At 43.6% G+C, this 20,834-nt stretch overlaps 1 protein-coding gene across 2 annotated transcripts in view; it reads right to left on the reverse strand.

Annotated features, from left to right (window-relative positions):
• Window positions 1-268: 268 nt before the first annotated feature.
• IGDCC4 (immunoglobulin superfamily DCC subclass member 4) overlaps window positions 269-20,834 on the reverse strand; it is a 127,019-nt gene continuing 106,453 nt past the window's right edge. For both annotated transcript variants that reach the window (XM_070762163.1, XM_070762161.1), the window contains 6 exons: window positions 20,010-20,180; window positions 17,470-17,607; window positions 16,484-16,580; window positions 13,062-13,299; window positions 7,401-7,562; window positions 269-4,993 (listed from right to left, as the gene is read on the reverse strand). In XM_070762163.1, the coding sequence (XP_070618264.1) occupies window positions 4,460-4,993; window positions 7,401-7,562; window positions 13,062-13,299; window positions 16,484-16,580; window positions 17,470-17,607; window positions 20,010-20,180 (1,340 nt within the window). In that variant the 3' untranslated portion in view covers window positions 269-4,459. The remainder of the gene's footprint in view (window positions 4,994-7,400; window positions 7,563-13,061; window positions 13,300-16,483; window positions 16,581-17,469; window positions 17,608-20,009; window positions 20,181-20,834) is intronic.

Below are 20,834 nucleotides of genomic sequence, written 5' to 3' on the forward strand. Positions count from 1 at the left end.
CACATAAACATGACAGATGAAGAATGGACAAACCATGATTCATAGCCAGGAATAACCTACTGAAATAGAATAGGCAATTATCCCAATGTCACAAAATCATCTTCCCTATAATCTAAATGTCTTGCTATTAACTGATTGTGTTTCAATTTTTTTTAAAAAAATAATACAGGCCATTTCTGATATCGTTTAGCGACATTGATCATAATGTGTCAGTGAATTCTACAAATATTTAAAGCGGAAGAGAGAAACAGAGAAGAAAGTGGCACCAAAGAGCAAAATCTACTGCTTTATTTTCATTAAAAAACAAAACAAAAAACAAAAAACCAAGCATGAGGTAGTTGTGTTAAGGGGAAAAGGGAGACAGAATAGAGAAGAGGTGTAAAAAGGCTACGCTAGAACACACACTATTATTTTTTTTCATCTTTTTTATATAAAATTAAATAATATAAAGATGTTCTGAAGAAATAAAAAATACATTTGTCATACGTTAAAAAAGGAGAAAAGAGATAGATCCAATACCCAAAATATTAGGTTCGAGAATTCAGAGGCCTAAACTGGCAAAATCTAATGTAAAATCTTTTGCAAAGATTTGCAAAATCTTGTACAGATTCATGTACAGATTCCAGCCACTTCCATGGGACTGGTTTGGGGAAAATCCCCAGTAGCCTCCTAACCTAAATGCACAGATTGGTGAGGCAACCCAGACGGGCCAATTCGCTGCAGCCAACTCAATACGGCCAACTCACCATAGTGGGACAATTAAACAATTCAGTTTAAAGATTAAAAATAATGTATTTTAAATCATTTTGATTTTTGTCAATCACATTTCATTGTGTCCCTCCTTTGGCAACCTTTCTTTAAATGATTCTATTCCACTACGTCTTGGATATTAGTGTAACAACTCTTGTCCCGGGCTGAGTTTTTTCTGCGGTGAGTTGGCGGAGGTGAATTGTCATGGACCCAGTCCAGGAGGCTGGAGAAAGTTCTCAAGCTTTCAGTACAAGCTGTCTAGAAGCACTCGCAGAGTGTGTAGTAAGAAACTGGCCCGCCTACCTGTTGAAAGAGTGGGAGAGAGAGGGCTTCCAGCTTGAACCCGGGGTGGGCTGCGGGGGGTGCGCAGGGATTCAGGAGAGCCTCTAGCTAAGACTCTGGGAAGTTCAGAGAACCCACAAATCCCACTCCGGGATGGCCCCAACTTGTCCCCCTGCCTCTTCCCTCCCAGGAGTTCCCAAGTCAGTATTGGATTCCTACTCGGCATGGGCCACACTGCGCATCGGTGGCGAAAATAGAACTGCATGCACAGCTCCATGTCTCCTGCATGTGCGTGCATGTGTCCCAGCAAGATTTTGCTTCTGCACATGCACAGAAAGCAAAATCTCATGAGAGGATGCGCGTGCGAGAAATTTGGGCAAAAAGGTTTTTTTGCCAAAATCTCACACATGAACTCTTGCAAGATTGTCCTTCCTGTGCATGCACAGAAGCAAAATCTCGCTGGGACATGCACATGTGCATGCTGGTGACCCAAAGCTGCACATGCATTGCACTGGAAGCGGCGCTAAGTAGCAACCCCCACCTGCCACACGTGGTCCGTTTTGGATGCAGGTAAGCGTAGGGCGTGCACGGAGGCTCAGGAGGGTGAAAAATGGGCCTACCAAAAGTTTGGGAAGGCCGGAAATGGACCTGTTTCTGGCCTCCAGAGGTCCTCCAAAGCCTGGAGAAGTCATTTTTGGCCTCCTGGAGGCTTGAGGAAAATCTCCAGAGCTGGGGAGGGCAAAAACGCCCTGCCCTCCCCCCCAATGGTGCAGGAGGCCGACTAGGCCATGCCCAGCATGGCCACACCCACCTAGCAACCAGGCAGTTTAAAAAAAAAATTCTGCAATCTAAGGAAGGGACCTGCAGAGTTGAGAAAACAGGCTGCATCAGTGTGAAAAACCACAGTTGAATCATCTCTAGTTTTTCAAAAGATTGCACAGAGGAAATGTCTCCGGATGCTAATCTTCCATCAGCTCTCAGCCAAGGGGTCCAGTCCACTTTAGACAAAATGATGAGATGAGGTTGGTAGGACTAGGACCTACCAAAGCTTGCTTTGCCATAGTGTGTTGAACAATCCACAAGTGGCTGGCTTTGAAAAAGAGGCTGGTTGTAAACCATGATTTACAAACCAAAGTGGCTGGCTGAACATAAATTCATTCAGGTAATTTGATTTTGGCTTCGTGTACAGTGTCACCCATCTCAAAGCATTAAAACAGGTTAATCCATTGTTTCAGTGTCCTGCAGATTGAAGTTAAAAAATACAAGGAACCCCAATGAGGGTCAAATCTTAATCAGGGGATGGAAGAAAACCTGTGATTCTTGAATCACCCTTAGTCATATTTCTTCAATGGCAGAAAATAGAATCAAATGGGTAAGTTCACCCTACTATGAAGATTACAATGGTCACATTTGTTTTTCAGTCCTTTACTCAACTTTCCTGCCGCCACTCCAAGATTGCTCTCCATCCTTTGTTATCTCCCCAGCTGAGAATTCTCTGCCAATCTCTGGGTCATGGCTTCACCCAATGGGGCATATATTATTGCAACAAGAAAAGTATCACTAGTGGGGTCTTCAGATCAAAGACAAGTAGAGACAATTCACAGCACTGTTCCTGAAACTAATTTGTGTGTGATTTTTCAGAACTTCATCACTGTTAGATGGTCTGTACAAGATGGTCTGCCTTAGAATGGGGGAATGTAAATGACATTCCACCTATAGCATGCCCATTTCCACCTATAGCATGCCCATTTCAAGAGAATGTCATTGGGCTGAAGGTTTATCACTGGAGCACCAATAGCATTTTTCACAACTTATCAGCTCTGGTTAAGGAGGAACACTGGCCAAATATGGAACTATACCATGAAGAAAACCTTCAGTTCTTTTCTTCATGCAGCTATGATACAAACACACTGGTTGCTTGACAAGTTACCTGGTCACAATCCATCTCTCAGACACTTTCAGGATACTAATGCACATCTAATGCAAAACGTATCTGCGGCTTGTCCTGGTGTGATTTGCACTAGCCACACCTTACATCAAGCCCGCAGTGCCAGAACACACTGGCAGGAAACTGACAAGATTAATGTATTTATTGAGTGTTCGGTTAACCCTCTAACCCAGGGCTGCCAAACTACCGGCCCATGGGCCGGATGGGTTATGCGCTAGCCATGCCCTCTCTCAGTTTAGCAAAGTCCCGATACATCACGTGACGCTGCCATGGTGACGTGAGTTTGACACCTCTGCTCTACCCATCCCAATGCTAATAGGAAAGGAAATCACATCCTGACAAATTGGGAATATTCCTCTGACTCAGTGCCTGAGTTCATACCACATGCTAAGCCAAGTTATGCTTAGAATCTGCTAACTAAACTAGCTGGGTTGACAAGCCACATTCAATGGTAAGCTATGAATTATATACTGTAAGGGTGGGTGGGTCACACAACATGCTTAAGCAACAAATGAACAAACCAATCCTTTGCCTTGGTGCATTCTCTCTACCTCTAGAGACTGACCGTGATTTTTAAAGGGGGCTAAAAGTGGCTTGAGGCTTCAAACAGATTTGATAGGTTTTGGAGACCCGGAAAAGAAAGAGAGATTTTCACAATTATCTTCATCAAAAGATCCTTGCAAAAATGCAAATGGATATTATTCCGATGCAGATTTATTTTTTTCACAGTTCCCGATGGATGTTTGGAGACCGATGTGCCTTCTTAGTTAAAACAGTTTTGGCCCCCCCAAAAATAATAATAAAAATTGCATTTGGCTGTAGTCCTACATCAGCACCTAGGGCCGCAGAACAAGGGATGCTACGAAATCTTCTCAGGCCATCTGACTTATTGCTTTCCATCTCTGCTTTCATTTCATCCTTTGGAGACGTAGAAGAAAGGCCCCTAAAATCTATTATGCTTGGCAACTTGAAGATATTTGGACTTCAACTCCCAGAATTCCCCAGCCAGCATTACGCCATTCAGTATTACGCCATTCAGAAGAGATGATCAACTCAAGGACCAACCTCATGACGTCTCATGAAACCATCTTCTTCCCAACACAACTGGTTATGTGACAGCTGCACCTGATAGTAAACAGTGTATGCAGCTGGTGGGCTAGAAGGAGGGCCTTGGGCCGTATGCTGCCTACTCCTGGGTCCTTGAGGCACAACATTAACTCGTAATTGGTATGAAATTCGCCAATTCTCAACAGCCTTTGTGGACCGGCTGGAGAAGAGAGAAAGAGAGAGTGAGCAGATACAATACTTCACGTGGGGTGGGGGGAAGGTCCTCCTTATAAAATCTTATGGAGCTTAGCTACGATCATTCCCTTCCCAACCACGAGTTATGAGACAATTTAGTGCCACAAAGGTCAAATCTTTATAGCTATTCTGTTTCTCCGAGCTCTGCCATGGCCAAGAATTTAATCAAAGCTCTCATCAAAGATGGTGGACACAGGCTGCGTTTTCAAACCCGGAAGGCGAGTCAATTATTTTAGGGAGGCCACTGTGTAGAAGGCCTTGTGGTTGGGCTGTGGGAAGAGCATCGCACAGGATGGGGTCTGGGTCCACTGCCCCTTTTTGGGATGATTCAGAGTCCCCGCTTCCTATCGCGTCCTTCCTTCCTCCAGAATGCGGGAACCCCCCGTCTGCACCATGTAATTTAGTAGCTCTCTGGTGAGCATCTTTCTTGATCTCCGGCAATGTTTCTGCTGTTTCGGGCTCGCCCTTGCCATCTCGGTCTTGGAATATAACGCCGAGATCTTGCGGAGAGGAGCTATAAGAAACCTGGTCAGGTAGGTCTTCCGCAGGGAATGTTTCCGGTTCACAATCCTCAATGGAGGTCCTTTCCAGGTCCAGCATTTGGAGTTGGGAACCACAGTCTCGGCTTGAGGCTAGAAAATCTGAATGGACAATGACCTCGGCTTCCAGTTGATTGAGACTACTTGGTGGGTGCTCCTTTTTTGCTTCATTCTTAGGAATTAAAAAAAAAGGATTCTTAAAACTCTAGAAATGGACAAGGCCCCCGAGATCAACAAACCCAACTCCCCGTTAGCACAAGAATCCAAATCTAAGTGAACAAGAACATATTTTAAGAATACACCCCGGAAACAGGAGAAAGATGCTAAGTCATTCGTTGCTTGGATTAGACTGGGGGTGTCAAAACTCCAATTCATTTGAGGGCTGCATCAGGGTTGTGTTTGACCTGGGGAGGCTGGGGTGGGTGTGTCCAGCTGGATGTCACTCATGTCAAGGGCGCTAGTGGTGGCCCAAGCATTCTGCCAGCGAAAATGGGCTGTTGAGTTCCGTTTCTGGCTGCGACGGCCTCCTGCAACCCTCTGTCAGCGAAAATTGAGCTTGGGAGTGCTCCTTGTGGCCCTTGCGAGCTCTGTTTTCACTGGCAGATGTGCTGCGGCCTGGTCCTTCGCTGTTTCCAGAGTGGCCCCGTGAGCCAGATCTAAGCACCCCACAGGCCAGATTCAGCTTCAGGGCCTTGAGTTTGACGCACCTGGATTAGACCATCCATAATTACCTGAGGGACTGCCACATCTACCTATCCCATTAGAGTGGGGGAGGCAGGGAATGTTGTGGGTCCCATCCCTGAGGGAGATACACTTGGTGGGACCCAGAAGAAGGACGTTCGCCGTGGTGTCACCCTCTCTGTGGAACATTATTCTACCAGAGATTAGAATGGCCCCTACACTATAGCAATAGCATTTAGACTTATATATCGCTTCATGGTGTTTTTACAGCCCTCTCTAAGTGGTTTACAGAGTCAGCCTATCGCCCCCAACAATCTGGTTCCTCATTTTACCCACCTTGGAAGGATGGAAGGCTGAGTCAACCTTGAGCCGGTGGTGAGGTTTGAATGGCTGAACTACAGCTAGCAGTTAGCTGAAGTAGCCTGCAGTGCTGCACTCTGACCACTGCGCCACCGCCGGCTCTAACACACTTCTGGAAGGTGCTGAAGACCTGGTTCTGCCAGCGGGCCTGGGGAACCACTGTGATCAGCCGTCCTTGGGGGGGTGGGGGGTGGTAGGAGTTGATTTTGTTATATTATACTATATTAATTTGATTTTTTTTGTTAGTTTTCATTGTTTTAAGTCTTCGGAGAGGGGCGGCCCTGTGACCCAGATCTACCTATCCCATTAGAGCAGGGGAGGCAGGGAATGTTGTGGGTCCCATCCCTGAGAGAGATACACTTGGCGGGACCCAGAAGAAGGACCTTTGCCGTGGTGTCACCCCCTCTGTGGAACATTATTCTGCCAAAGGTTAGAATGGCCCTCACTTTATAGCAATAGTATTTAGACTTATATAGACTTATAAGTCTAATAAATTATTATTATTGTTGTTGTTGTTGTTGTTGTTGTTATTATTATTATTATTATTATTATTATTATTATTAAAATGTGGTCTTTTAGTCTGTAAACTGCTTTGAGTTGCCATGGGCAAATAGGCGGCAATATAAATTCAATCAATCAATCAATAATCTTTAGCCCGGTGGGCTGTGGCTAGTCTACCTTCAAGCAAACCAGGAAACCATCAGGAGAGGCTGGGAGCTTATTTTGCTATTTTGATTTGTTGGGCCATGTACAAAATCCAGAGCAGAAGCAACCCAATGACGCCCAGCTCAGGGGTGAAAAGCTCCTGGTTTGCCTGTGCCTGTCCGTCTTAGGAGAACGGGTCGCGAAGGGAGCGTGAGGTTCCGCCCACCTGCCTGGACATGCCCTTTGGGTTCGTTTACCCTGTGCGCATGCACCTTCTGTGTATGTGCAGAGGGTAAAAACCCCAAATGGCGGCATCCATTTATGGGGCTGTTAACCGGTAGGGGTCACACTGTGTACTGGTAGCAATAATGGAGCTGTGTGCACAGCTCTGCATTTCCAGTGTGTGCGCATGTCCATCCCAGTGAGATTTTGCTTCTCCGCATGCGCAAAAAGCAAAGTCTTGCAAGGGGATGCGCATGAGAGATTTCGACAATCTTTTGCTTCTGCGCATGCGCAGGAGCAAAACAATCGCCAAAATCTCACTCGCGCGTCCTCTCACAAATTTTTTCTTCCTGCGTATATGCAGAAGGAAAATCTTGCTGGGCATGTGCACGCTTGCCTACTGGTGAGGCGGAACTGTGCGCGCATTGCGGTAAGTAGCAATCCCTGCCTGCCTACGACCGATGGGCACGAGCAAACCAGGAGCATTTCACCCTTGGCGCAGTGCCTGAAAACAGCGCTCTGTTCAATGCATGATAAATCCCAAAACCGGTATGGTAAGTGAAGCCGAGCACCTTAGAAGAACTTGACCATCTCCATAGTAAACCTTTAACTAAGTGGTGGGTCTCCATCCCATTATAGGCAGAAAATGTCTCCCTGCTGGGAATACACACCATGACAACCTCGTAAACCACAGCCTGCAACAAGAGCTTCTGTCCTCCGTTGGAAGCCATCTTCAGCGATCCGTTCAAAGCCATGGTGGGGTCTTTTGCAATGGAGGCTCCATAGCCGGCGACGCTGTTTGTCCAGCTGTTGAGAGATTTCTCCCATGGAGGCTGCCGAATCGAAAGAAAAGGCACATTATCTCTAATCCCACACTGACGTTTATCAGCTTAGAGCTATTTTATTTGCTCTTCCTTCCGATTTTAATTTTACAGGGCTTTCCAAGAGTTCTCAGCATTAGATAGAACAACATGGCATCGGGCCAGAATACCTGCAGGACTGCCTTCTGCCGCATGAATCCCAGCCACCGGTTAGGTCCCACAGAGTTGGCCTTCTCCAGGTTCCGTCAACTAGACAGTGTTGGTTGGTGGGACCTAGAGGAAGAGCCTTCTCAGTGTGGGCCCCGACCCTCTGGAATCAGCTCCCCCCCAGAGGTTTGCATCACTCCCACCCTCCTCGCTTTTTGTAAAAGTTTAAAAACCTATCTGTGGCTGCCCGGCTTGGGGTCATTAGACCCTCGCGCCCTGGCCAACAAGAGTGTATATCTTGTTGTGTGAATGGGAATGAAAGATTATTAATGTTATTAGACTTTTTAAAGTTTTTAGTGATATTAATTGGATTTTTAGATATGAACAATGTATATTGTTTGATATATTGTGAGCCACCACAAGTCCTCGGAAGGGGTCGGCAATCAAATCAAATCAAATTGAATCGAATCGAATCGAATCGAATCAAATCAAATCAAATCAAATCAAATCAAATCAAATCAAATCAAATCAAATCAAATCAAATCACTAAATAAACAAACAAACATGATCACAGCTTCATTTTCAAACCTCATAATCGGCTCAAGGTTGACTCAGCCTTCCATCCTTCCGGGATGGGTCAAATGTGGACCCGGATTGTGGGGGCAATAGGGTGGCTCTGTTTAAAAGTGCTATGGTTAACATGTTGTAAGCCATCCTGAGTCTAAGGAGAAGGGCGTTATAAGAAAATCAAATAAATAATTAAAAATAAATAAATTTTAAAGACAAAAGACTTGTATGAACACAGAAAGGCTTTGGCTAGGAAAACCTCAACATGGCATCTGGAGAACCACTCAAAATAGCTCCATCCACTCAAAATACATATTAATATACAGTGGTACCTCGGTACTCAAACGCTTCCTTTCTCGTACATTTCGGATAACGAAAAAAATTTTCGGCAAAAATTTGCTTCGGTATCTGAACAAAAATTCAGATACCGAACAGCCAGAGAAAATTTTGTTCATTATCCGAAATGTAATCCCGGCAGCTTCAGGGGACTGAGGAGCTCTCTAAGAGCTCCAAGCTGCAGGAAAGGTGGGGGCTGCTGTAATCTTGGCAGCTTCTGGGGGCTCCTTTCCTCATTGCTTCCTTTTATTACCTGTAAGCAGCTTCAAAAACTTTCTCCTCCCCTCTGGCTGCAACAGTGGCGATTTCCCTTCCAGTAGCAAGAGCGCCGGGAAGTCACGTAATGAAGGGAAGCTGCTGGAGCGGCAGCAACTGCTGAGATGGCTCCAGCGGCTTCCCTTCATCACGTGATGTTCCCGGCGCTCTTGCTACTGGAAGGGAAATCGCCGCTGTTGCAGCCACAGGGAAGGAGAAAGTTTTTGAAGCTGCTTACAGGTAATAAAAGGAAGCAATGAGGAAAAGAGCCCCCCAAAGTTGCCGGGATTGCAGCAGCCCCCACCTTTCCTGCAGCTTGGAGTAGCGAATTTATTTATCCCATTGGAAATAAAGAAAATAGATTTAATTGGTTCCCAGCGAGTTAACAGGGGCTGGGAACCAATTAAATCCATTTCCATTATTTCCTATGGGATAAATAAATTCGGTACTCGACCAAATCGGTTCTCGACCACACTTCTGGAATGAATTGTGGTCGAGTACCGAGGTACCACTGTATATATATATATTCATTTCATCTAGTTGACAACTATTATATTTCTGAAAGATACTAAACAAATTCAGTAGAAGACTAAGTATACAACTGTATACTTAAGTATACAGCCACCCCGAGTCTACGGAGAGGGGCGGTATACAAATCTAATAAATAAATAAATAAATAAATAAACTTCATTAGAAAGGAAGATTGAAATAGGAAGATTCGAGAATTCGGCGTTCACAAAATTTAGAGTTTCAAAGTTAGTATCTTGAATTGGTGGAGAAGGGATAAAATACTTTGCACAGTGGTACTATAAAATTGATGTATTATGGTTCCTGGACCACTGAAAAGAGTGCTGGTCATTTTCTGGCTGATTTTGAAATTCAAAAACTTCTTCAAGGATAATGGATAAGTAACACAACTGGAAAGTTGGAGGCAGAGGGGTACCGTAAACTAAAATGCCAGTGTTCAAAAATTATAGAAGCATGATATGTACATGTATGCAAAGTCTTCATATATACAATATTTGGTCTGATTTTATTTTACTGTGAAGTAAAAAAAAATAAAAGCCATTTTTTTAAAAAACGCAGCCACTGAGTAGAGTGTGTGTGTGTGAGGTGTGTGCATGGGCCTGCTTGCAAACAACTTCCAAGGTGAGAAACTCTCCTGCTTGACCCCACAGGGTGCAAAGAGCAGGGGTCTCTCTCTCTCTCTCTCACACACACACACACACACACACACACACAAAAGGAGTGGTGTCTTAGCAGGTCAACTTTCAGCAGTGTCTTTGCTTCCCTCTGGTGGCTACACAAATGCAGGCAGGATTTACTGTGTTGAAGAGTCGGTGTGTTCATTTCTGCTTCCAAAGCGTTTGTAAATGCCGGATTTGAAGTTATTGGTGGACCTTTTAAATGAGCAAAAGGAGTGGGAGGGGTTTAAGAAAAGGGACAGGGCCAACTGAAGGCAATATAGGTAGTTCTTGGCTTGTAATCACTCCTTTAGCAAACATCTGAAGTTACACTAAGTAAATGGAAACACCTTGCAGCTCTTCATTGGAATTCAGATTTGTGAAGCTCCCTTCCAACAGTTTTTGTGGAAAATGGGTTCTGTACGTGTCTATTGAGCTCTGCAGTGATTTTAGGAGCTGTGGTCTTGCGATCCGCTCTAACAATTCGCTTTAGAGTCCGATGGTCTCTCTCAGACCACTTCAACTTTCGACCAGACCTGTACTTGGCTGAGGACATTTCCCCTTCTCTTTCAAAAGGAGTCATTACTTTTGAGACATGACCTCTTGAAATGCCAAACATTCGGGCACTTTCTGTTACACTAGCACCTGCCATTTGAGCACCAACAATTTGGCCTCTTTGAAAGTCTGAGAGGTCTGCCATTTCTAGAAGGTTATAACCATTTTCCTTAAATTTCTGTAAAAAATAGTAGTTTAATAAAATATATCAAATAAAAGAATTTTTTAAAACTCATTAAAATATGTCAAATTTTGATTGATTTGAACATTATGATGCCAAAAAGTCAAGTGTTTCCATTTTTCTGTCCACCCCTGTAAATGTTTCCCTTGTCCAGATCTGTCCAACACTAGGAGGCAGTGTCCATCTCTGTTTCTTAAGCCAAGAAACTGTTTGTTTGTTTAGTTTGTCAAACATTTACTAACGAAGGACATGAACGGACTAAATTAGTACAAATAAATTAAGACAGTAGGACAGGGATGGTAGGCATGCTGGTGTGCTGTTGCGCACCCTCTAGGAATGGGGTGAGGTCCATGGTTGGCAGTCTTAAGGTTAAAGTTTTGGGGTTTGGGGGAAGAAACCACAGAGTCCAGTAGTGCATTCCAGGCATTGGCCACTGTAGCTGAAGTCGTATTTTCTGCAATTGAGTTTAGTGCCGTTTACCTTGAGTTTGTATCAATTGTTTGCCGTGTATTATTGAAGCTGAAGTAGTTGTTGACAGGTAGGACATTGTAGCAGACAATTTGGTGTACTATGCTTAGATCACACCACGGGTGGCATAGTTCCAGGTTGTCCAAGCCCCAAATTTCAAGCCTGAAGGCATAAGGGCTTCTATTGTGAGCAGAACAGTGGAGGACTCTTCTCGTGAAATACCTCTGGATCCGCTCAGTTGTGTTAATGTCTGACATGCAGTGTGGATTCCAGCCAGACAAGCTGTATTCAAGAATTGGTCTGGCAAAGGTTTTGTATGCCCTGACTTAGCAGAGCAATGTTATTGGAGAAGAAGCTTTGCAAAATTAGGCTAACAACTCTAAATGCCTTTTTGGCTCTATCTATCTATCTATCTATCTATCTATCTATCTATCTATCTATCTATCTATCTATCTATCTATCTATCTATCTATCTATCAGATTTGTATGCTGCCCCTCTCCACAAACAATGTTGTTGCAGTGAGCTTCGGGTCTTAAATCATTTGAGATGAGTACTTCTAGGTCCTTCACAGAGAGAGGGTCATCTACGAGGTCACATCCACCCAGCTTGTATTTGGTGTTCTGATTTTTGTTGCCAATGTGTAAGACAGAACATCTGTTAGTTTTTCGAGGAGATTTCTGTAGTTATCTGGCCAGCGTGGCTATACGCTAATGCAGCGATAGTGAACTATGGCATGGGTACCACAGGTGGCATGCAGAGCTATATCTGCTGGCACATGAGGTGTTGCCGTACTCAACTCCAACGTGCATGTGTGTGCCAGCCAGCTGATTTTTGGATCGCACAGAGGCTCTGGCATTTTTGGCTTCCAGAGAGCCTCCAGGGGGATGGGAGAGGGTGTTTTTACCAACCCCTGGCTCCAGGGAAGCCTTTGGAGCCTGCGGAGGGTGAAACATGAGCCAACTGGGGCCACCAGAAGTTAGAAAACAGGCTGTTTCCAGCCTCCAGAGGACCTCCAGGAGGTGGGGGAAGCTGTTTTCACCCTCCCCAGGCATAAAATTATGGGTGTGGGCACTCACACATGTGCAATAGCTTGTGTGCACGCTCTTTTGGCACCCGAGGAAAAAAATGTTTGCCATCACTGCGCTAAAGGTTCACAAAGTAGCATTTGCTAATTGGGATAGACAATCTATACCTTCTCAAAAATATAAAAAAGAAATTCAATATTTATTAATATACTGTATATCTTAACGGCAATGAGATTAATTTATGCACAAAGATGGAAGGATGCCAATATCCCAAGAGATGAAGAAATAATTAATAAGATTACTGACTGCGCTGAAATGCATATGATGATGAGGCAGTTAAAGGTACAAGAAGAATCGGGTATACGTTTTACAAAATTGGGTATACGTTTTTATGATTGGTTGAATAAAAGAACATCTATGTAACAGAATATATTATATTAGATGGTATAAAATTCTGTAAATTCTGTAAATAGTAGTAACATATATAGTATATATCTACTTTTTCTTTTTTTCCTAAGATGATCTGTAAGATTCTCTTTTCTTTCTCTCTTTTTTTTGGTGGGGGGGGACTTCTGAGAAGAATGGAGCAATTTTGGCTCTTATTTTTATGTTGTGTGTTTTTATCCGTGACTTTGTTTTATCTTGAAATTAAAAATCAATAAAAAATTTTTTTTTTAAAAAAAAGGTTCACAAAGCAGCATTTGCTAATTGGGATAGACAATCTACAGGATCTACCTCCCCACGAGAAGAATGGGTTCCCCACACAACACAACGAAAGGATCTCGGTCCTACCTTTATTGGGATGTGGCCTGCCTTGTCCTCCAGAGGATGACCACGGATGAGGCCATGGGCTTCACTCAGTTCTGCACAATCGCTCGGAGGTGAGGGAGCACCGTCGGAAAGCGGAGCCATGAGGGACTCCATTTCGTGGGAAGTGGAAGGGATCACCGAGAGGGGCACTGCCTGTCGGCTCCGGTGGTGGTACGTGTGGCTTCCTGAAGCTTGGGAATCCACACCCGGCATAGATTTCCTACAGAAAGGAATGGGGCAATTATTGTTCACCAAGGACAGCTCCATAGATCCACGATCACAAGCCTGTAAGAGAAATTGTGATCTTAGCTGCAAATGCTGTTCAGAATGGTGTTATTTTTCCTTGCTCAAGAATGGTGGAGATTTGTTATGCAGTTTTGTTTGTTCGTATTTCATGGCTTGCTTGTGTTCTGACCTAGGATTCCACAAACCAAGAAGCAGACTCTTTGTCCCGATGAAAAAACCCTTTTTATAAAGTTATTGTGAATTTTTCTCATTCACATCCAGCAAAGTCTTTCAAGGACAGATTTCACAGACCTTCTCTGGCTTGCAGAGCTGCCTGGCTGATATCTTCAAAAAGTGGCAAGGGAGTCTCTGAGAGTCACCAACCAAATAAGGGAATTATTTGTCCCATCCTCGTTTGCTCCTCTTTTATTCCGTATAGGAGTGGCCATTCATCGTCCACCTGTGGCCTTAGTCCCAAATCAATCCTTGTTCCTTAGCTGTTCCCTTCGTCTGGAAGCTCTGTCCATGCATACAGTGGGAACAGCGCTCCAGCTGTTCTTCTGCCTCACTGATGTCTGACTCCAAAGGCAACAAAAAACTGTCAGACAGCCCTGGCCCCATCTCTTCCTCCAATGCAGAGCACTTGTCAGAACCTTCCCCAGACTCTAGGACTGACCCATGTTCCTCCCCAACCTCCTGTCCACCTCTGCTGGACCCTGGTGGACCCCAACAACTTGTATTGAGTTTTAATTGCAAACCTCTAATTTCCAATTCTCTCTCCAATATTATTTACTATTATTATTATTTATTAGATTTGTATGCCACCCCTCTCCGAAGACTTGGGGTGGCTCACAACCTCGAGGTGATGAGGGCATGAGTGACTGTGAGCAGTGACTCCCAGTCCAGGTAGGTGCACCAGGCGAACCTGGGCAAACGCCCCCCTCGCCACAGTTGAAAGATGGTTCTCTAATGTAAGCTGTGGATCGAGGAGGACGCCCAAGTTGCGGACCCTCTCTGAGGGGGTCAATAATTTCCCCCCCAAGGTAATGGATGGACAGATGGAATTGTCCCTGGGAGGCAAAACCCACAGCCATTCCGTCTTATCGGGGTTGAGTTTGAGTCTGTTGACACCCATCCAGACCCCAACAGCCTCCAGGCACTGGCACATCACTTCCACTGCTTCGTTGACTGGACATGGGGTGGAGATGTACAGCTGGGTATCATTAGCGTAATGATGATACCTCACCCCATGCCCCTGGATGATATGGTGGTCTTATATCTCCTTTACATAATAGTTACCATCCCCTAGAGTACAGAATAACAGAGTTGGAACGTGTTGTGACTTGGCAGCAGCCAGTGCAGCTGGTAGCGGATTCTGTTTGAGACAAGGCTGATGAGCAGTGATGAAGAAGAAGAAGAGGAGCCTCTTCTTAATGCATGCCAAAAGGCAGGAGCTGCCAAAAGGCAGGAATGGCTACTCAGGAGGAGGTCTCCTCGGGAGTAGGCTTGGGGATAAGTGGCCACTCTCCAAGCCTACTTAAGGGATGATGAAGCAGGAAACAATTTGTTTGATAGTTTGTTCAAACAAATTGTTTCCTGATCCGTCATCCCTTAGGTTTGTTAAAGGTTTGTTCGTTTGTACCTCTTGTTTGGAAAACTTCGGCTTGACTTAACTGTTTTGGCTTCTGTTTTGTGGACTGATTCCAGGCATCTTGCCAACCTCCGTAAACTTCCTGCAATCTTGAGGACTAATTAATTATCTTTGCTTCCTGACTTTATGGACCTATGCCAGCTGTTAATGCCATATAATTAACAGATGCTTTTTTCAAGAAAAGACTGATTTAAGATTTATTTCCGTGTGAATACTACTAAGCCAGTTCATTAATAGTGGTTAATCAATCAATATATAGGTTTGAACAAACTAAGTATGTGCTATGGTTTCTCTGGTCCATAGCTGGGGCAGAACAAAAGGAGATCTATAGTCCAAGCCCCTGCTCAAGCAGGAGACTCTAAACCATTCGGGACAAATGGCTGTCCTGTTTCTTCTTGAAAACCTCCAGTGATGGAAAATCCACAACTTCTGGAGGCAAGCTGTTCCACTCATCTCATTGTCAGGAATACCACATTTTTCAGAGTATAAGACACACCTTTTTCCTCCCTAAAAGAAGCTGATAATTTGGGTGCGTCTTATACTCTGAATGTAGCCTTTTTTCCAGCCCTAACTAGCTGCTAACGATCTTCCCAGCTCTTACCTTGTAGGCTCTCTCACTGTTTCTCTCTGCGAAGAATGTTTTCCAAGCCCTAAGTCTTTGCAAGGTTTTTTTCATTGCTCTAGCTTGCTCCGAATAAGTTTCTTTCCAGTTATAATCAGGTGCTAATGATGTTCCCAGCTCTTACTGGCTTGCAAGCTATTTCATTGTTACTTTCTGCAAAGAATGTTTTCCAAGCCCTAAGTCTTCGTAGGGTTTTTTTCATTGCTCTAGCTTGCTCCGAATAAGTTTCTTTCCAGTTATAATCAGGTGCTAATGATGTTCCCAGCTCTTACTGGCTTGCAAGCTCTTTCATTGTTACTTTCTGCAAAGAATGTTTTCCAAGCCCTAAGTCTTCGTAGGGTTTTTTTCATTGCTCTACTTGTTCCGAATGTTTCTTTCCAGGTGCTAATGATGTTCTCAGCTCTTACTGGCTTGCAAGCTCTCTCATTGTTACTCTCTCCGAGTAAAGTTTTTTTAAAGCCCTAACCAGGGAATAAAATAATGTGTTGGCTAAGGACGCTAGCCAGATGAATACCTGGTAAGCACATTCTTTTCCCTATTGTCCTCCCCCAAAACTAAGGTGCGTCTTATACTCTGAAAAATACAGTAATTCTAGGTTGGAACTAAGTTGTTAAATCAAGACAAATCATTTCCTTGTCTTCAAGAAAATAATCAAAGACCAACTGTCTTTTAAAAAGCACCTTTGGGACACGACAGAGTCCAGTTTCTGCTTGGTTGCCTTGTTTTCACAGAGGGGCATTTATAGGTGAAATGATCTTTCCCAGCACACACCTTGATAGGGCTATCATCAATTTCTGCCCTTCCCAATTCTTTGACAACATTCACCCTTGAAAACAGGCAGAAGTCAAACAGGAAGGCAGACGAGTGGGTCCAATGCATTGGAGACCACAGCAAGACCAGACTTACTTCAGGTAATTGTTGCAAAAGCTGGCACAGGCACAGAAGATGATGCAGAGGAGACAGATGGCTACCGTGACTCCGGTGACAGAATGAACTAAGAGATCTGCAGGTGAAGGACAAAGGAGAAACATGAAAGCAGAGGGGAAGACGAGAGAGAGAGAGAGAGAGAGAGAGAGAGAGAGGACACAGAGAGAGAGGACAGAGAGAGGGAGGGAGGGAGGTCAAAACTCTCCCATGAACTTCTGTTTCTGAATCCCCATGATGTCAATTCCATGTCAAGATATACCACAAGGGTTTTCTAAAGTGTTAAACTTCTGTTCTGTTTTGTTCTGTTCTGCTTAATGTTCAGTGTTCTATCCTATCCTATCATTATTCCATATAGTCTATTCTATTCTATTCTATTCTGTTCTGTCCTATCCCTATTCTATTCTATTCTATTCTTAATCCATATATTCTATTCTATTCTAGTCTTATTCCATATATTCTATTCTATTCTGTTCTGTCCTATCCTTATTCTATTCTATCCTATCCTTATTCCATATATTCTATTCTGTTCTGTTCTATCCTTATTCTATTCTATTCTTATTACATGTATTCTATTCTGTTCTGTCCTATCCTATCCATATTCTATTCTATTCTATTCTTATTTCATATATTCTATTTTTATTCCATATATTCTATTCTATTCCATTCTATTCTGTTCTGTCTTATCCATATTCTATTCCATTCTATTCTTATTTCATATATTTTATTCTTATTCCATATATTCTATTCTATTCCATTCCACTCTATTCCATTGCTACTTTGTAATTTTGTTCTCTTCTCTTCTTCTTTTCTTATTCCTATTAATTCTAATTCTAATTAACTCTAATTCTATTCTACTCTATTCTACTGTTATTTTCTATTTCTCTTCTCTTCTCCCTATTCCTATTCCCATTCCACCCCACCCCACCCTTCTTTTTAAGGTGGCAAAAGGAACCAGCAGCAGTTACCTGTGAATCCCTCTGGCAAGGTTTGCACATCTTTCACGCTGGAATATGGTCCTGATCCTATAACCGTCTTGGCTCCGACCTTGAAGAAATATCTGGTGTCACTCTCCAACCCATCAACTTCGGCGCTGAAGGTGCTGCCTGAAGAAGAGAGGAATTGTGGATGCGGTATTAGATTCCAATATTCCAGCTGCACGATTGCAGCAAGTTGAATCTGCTTTCTTCCTGACCAGGGATGTGCTCAAAAAAAGTGATGCCCATAAAATATAACATAATAACAGAGTTGGAAGGGACTTTGGAGGTCTTCTAGTCAGTGTTCTCTCTAATTTTTTGGGGGGGTGAGCGGAAAAGTATAGTGTCTGAGCGGCAGTCCCTTTGGGACTGGGCGGCACAGAAATAATAATAAAATTTCCCTCTCGGCTTCTGGGCAGGTTTGGAAAACTCTGAGTTGATGATGATTTTTAAGTGAGCGATTGCTCACTGCTCAGCTTAGAGGGAACTATGCTTCTAGTCCAACCCTCTGCTCAGAAAGGAAACCCTCCACTAGACAAATGGTAATCCAACATCTTCTTAAAAACTTTCAGTGTTGGAGCATTCACAACCTCTGGAAGGAAGCTATTCCACTGGTTAATTGTTCTAACTGTCAGGAAATTTCTCCCTAGTTCTAAGTTGCTTCTCTCCTTATTTAGTTTCCACCCATTGCTTCTTATCCTACTGTCAGGCGCTTTGGAGACTAGCTTGATTCCCTCTTTCCGCTGTATAGAGCACTGGTGAGACCACATTTGGAATACTGTGTTCAGTTCTGGAGATCTCACCTACAAAAAGATATGGATAAAATTGAACGCGTCCAAAGATGGGCTACTAGAATGGTAGAAGGTCTTAAGTATAAAACTTATCAGGAAAGACTTAATGAACTCAATCTGTATAGTCTGGAGGACAGAAGGGAAAGGGGGGACATGATCTAAACATTTAAATATGTTAAAGGGTTAAATAAGGTTCAGGAGGGAAGTGTTTTTAATAGGAAAGTGGACACACGAACAAGGAGGCGCAATCTAAGGTTAGTTGGGGGAAAGATCAGAAGCAACGTGAGAAAATATTATTTTACTGAAAGAGTAGTAGATGCTTGGAACAAACTTCCAGCAGACGTGGTTGGTAAATCCACAGTCACTGAATTTAAACCTGCCTGGGATAAACATATATCCATCCTAAGATAAAATACAAGAAATAATATAAAGGCAGACTAGATGGACCATGAGGTCTTTTTTTCTGCCGTCAATCTTCTATGTTTCTATGTTTCTTTGCTGCAGCCCCTGAGATATTGAAAGACTGCTATCATGTCTCCTGTTAAGGAGTGTGCAAAATTATCTCTGAGTCCTCAAAGATATCCAACTGATAGCTCAGAAATACTAGTAAAAATTCAGCAATACAATTCAGACACACTAAGTGTATAATATATTCTTTACTTTTACAATTATCTTGGTTAAGAACAATCCTAGTCATACACAGTTACATCAATCAAAAACTCTTAATACATATACAATACTATAAGCTTACTTGTTCAGCTTACAAATACATAAACACTTGTTGTTCCACTGATTAATTATTCTAAATCTCAGGAAATTCTAGGTTGTTTCTCTCCTTGTTTGGTTTCCACTCATTGCTTATTGTTCTACCGTCAGGGGCTTTGGAGAATAACGTGACTCCCTCTTCTATGTGATAGCCCCTCAAATGTCGGAACATTGCTATCATGTCACCCTAGTCCTTCTTTTCATTAAACTTGGCATACCCAATTCCTGCAACCACTCTTCATATGTTTTAGCCTTCCGCCCCCTATTTATTTATTTATTTTTATTTATTTACTTACTTAATTACTTACTTACTTATTTTATTTTGTCCAATACACAATACACATTGAAGAGAATAGACATGTAGTAATATATATAAAGAAAAGGATAGAAGAAAATATATAAAAATAGAGAAGATATATGAAAGGAAGAAAAGATATATGAGATAAAGGAGAGACAATTGGACAGGGGATGAAAGGCACACTAGTGCACTTATGCACGCCCCTTACTGACCTCTTAGGAACCTGGAGAGGTCAATTGTGGATAGTCTAAGGGAAAAATGTTGGGGGTTAGGGGTTGATACTACTGAGTCCGGTAATGAGTTCCACGCTTCGAGAACTCAATTGCTAAAGTCATATTTTTTACAGTCACGTTTGGAGTGGTTAATATTAAGTTTGAATATGTTGTGTGCTCTTGTGTTGTTGTGGTTGAAGCTGAAGTAGTCATTGACAGGCAGGACGTTGCAGCATATGATCTTGTCATGTCATCCTTGTTGCTATTGTTGGCTGGGGGATTCTTGGAGTTAAAGTCTACAAGTCATGCTGTTATCATCTCATCCCAAGTCCTTCTTTTCATTGAACTTTTAAAAATTCTTAAACTTTGATCACAGGCCAACATCTTGAATTTTGGATGGACACCCACACACCCCTCTGCAGACAACTCCAGATGTTTCTGCGCATTTGCAGACCCCGTGCTTACCCTCTTTGGTCAACAGAGTCCACATCTCATCTGGCTGGGTGCAGTTGGCATTGTAGAGGATGACATATTCCACAATGATGCCATTGGGCTCCAAGGGGGGACACCAGTGAAGCTGGACCGCATATGGGTTGATGGGGTGCAACCGCAGGTCAGAAGGGGGAGTAGAAGGCCCTGCAGGAGAACAGCAGAGGCAGCAGGAGACAGAAAGCAAGCAGGAGGTAATATGGATGAGACTCTGAAATGCTTCCCGCATCCAGGTTCCCTGATAAATCAAATCAAATCCAATCGTAAGGCCAGATATAAACAAAGATAAATAAAAAGTATATCTATTTATTAATCCATCCATTCACATACACACACACGCACACATATCCATCATCCACCCATCTAACTATCTATCTATACATCCACCCACATATCTATTGCCTATCTCAGTGTTTCCCAACTGGTGTGCCGAGACATGGTCAGGTGTGCCACGAAGAAAGAAGCTCAGCTTCTGGTCTTGCAACTTTTTGCGAAGAGCAAAAAGTTGCGAGACTGGAAGCTGAGCTTCCTTCTTTGCGCCTTCCAAGTTTTCCGGCAGCTGCAGCACCCCGTCCGGCTGGAGCTTCCCTCACGACAGCAGCAGGTGAGCTTTGGGGCCTGGTGGGAGGGCGGTGGCAGCGGGAGGGTGATGGCGGCAGCAGCGGGCAGTAACTGTGGGGTGGCGCCAGGGTGGTCAGCTGTGAGGTGGAGCTCCGGAATGGAGGCACTGACCGCCAGCGGCTGGACATGCTGGAATTGCGTGGCTGGCACTTGCCTGCTGGCTGGGCCGGGACGGAGGCT

Source organism: Erythrolamprus reginae, chromosome 10, assembly GCF_031021105.1.
Source record: "Erythrolamprus reginae isolate rEryReg1 chromosome 10, rEryReg1.hap1, whole genome shotgun sequence".
Lineage (NCBI taxonomy): Eukaryota > Metazoa > Chordata > Lepidosauria > Squamata > Dipsadidae > Erythrolamprus > Erythrolamprus reginae.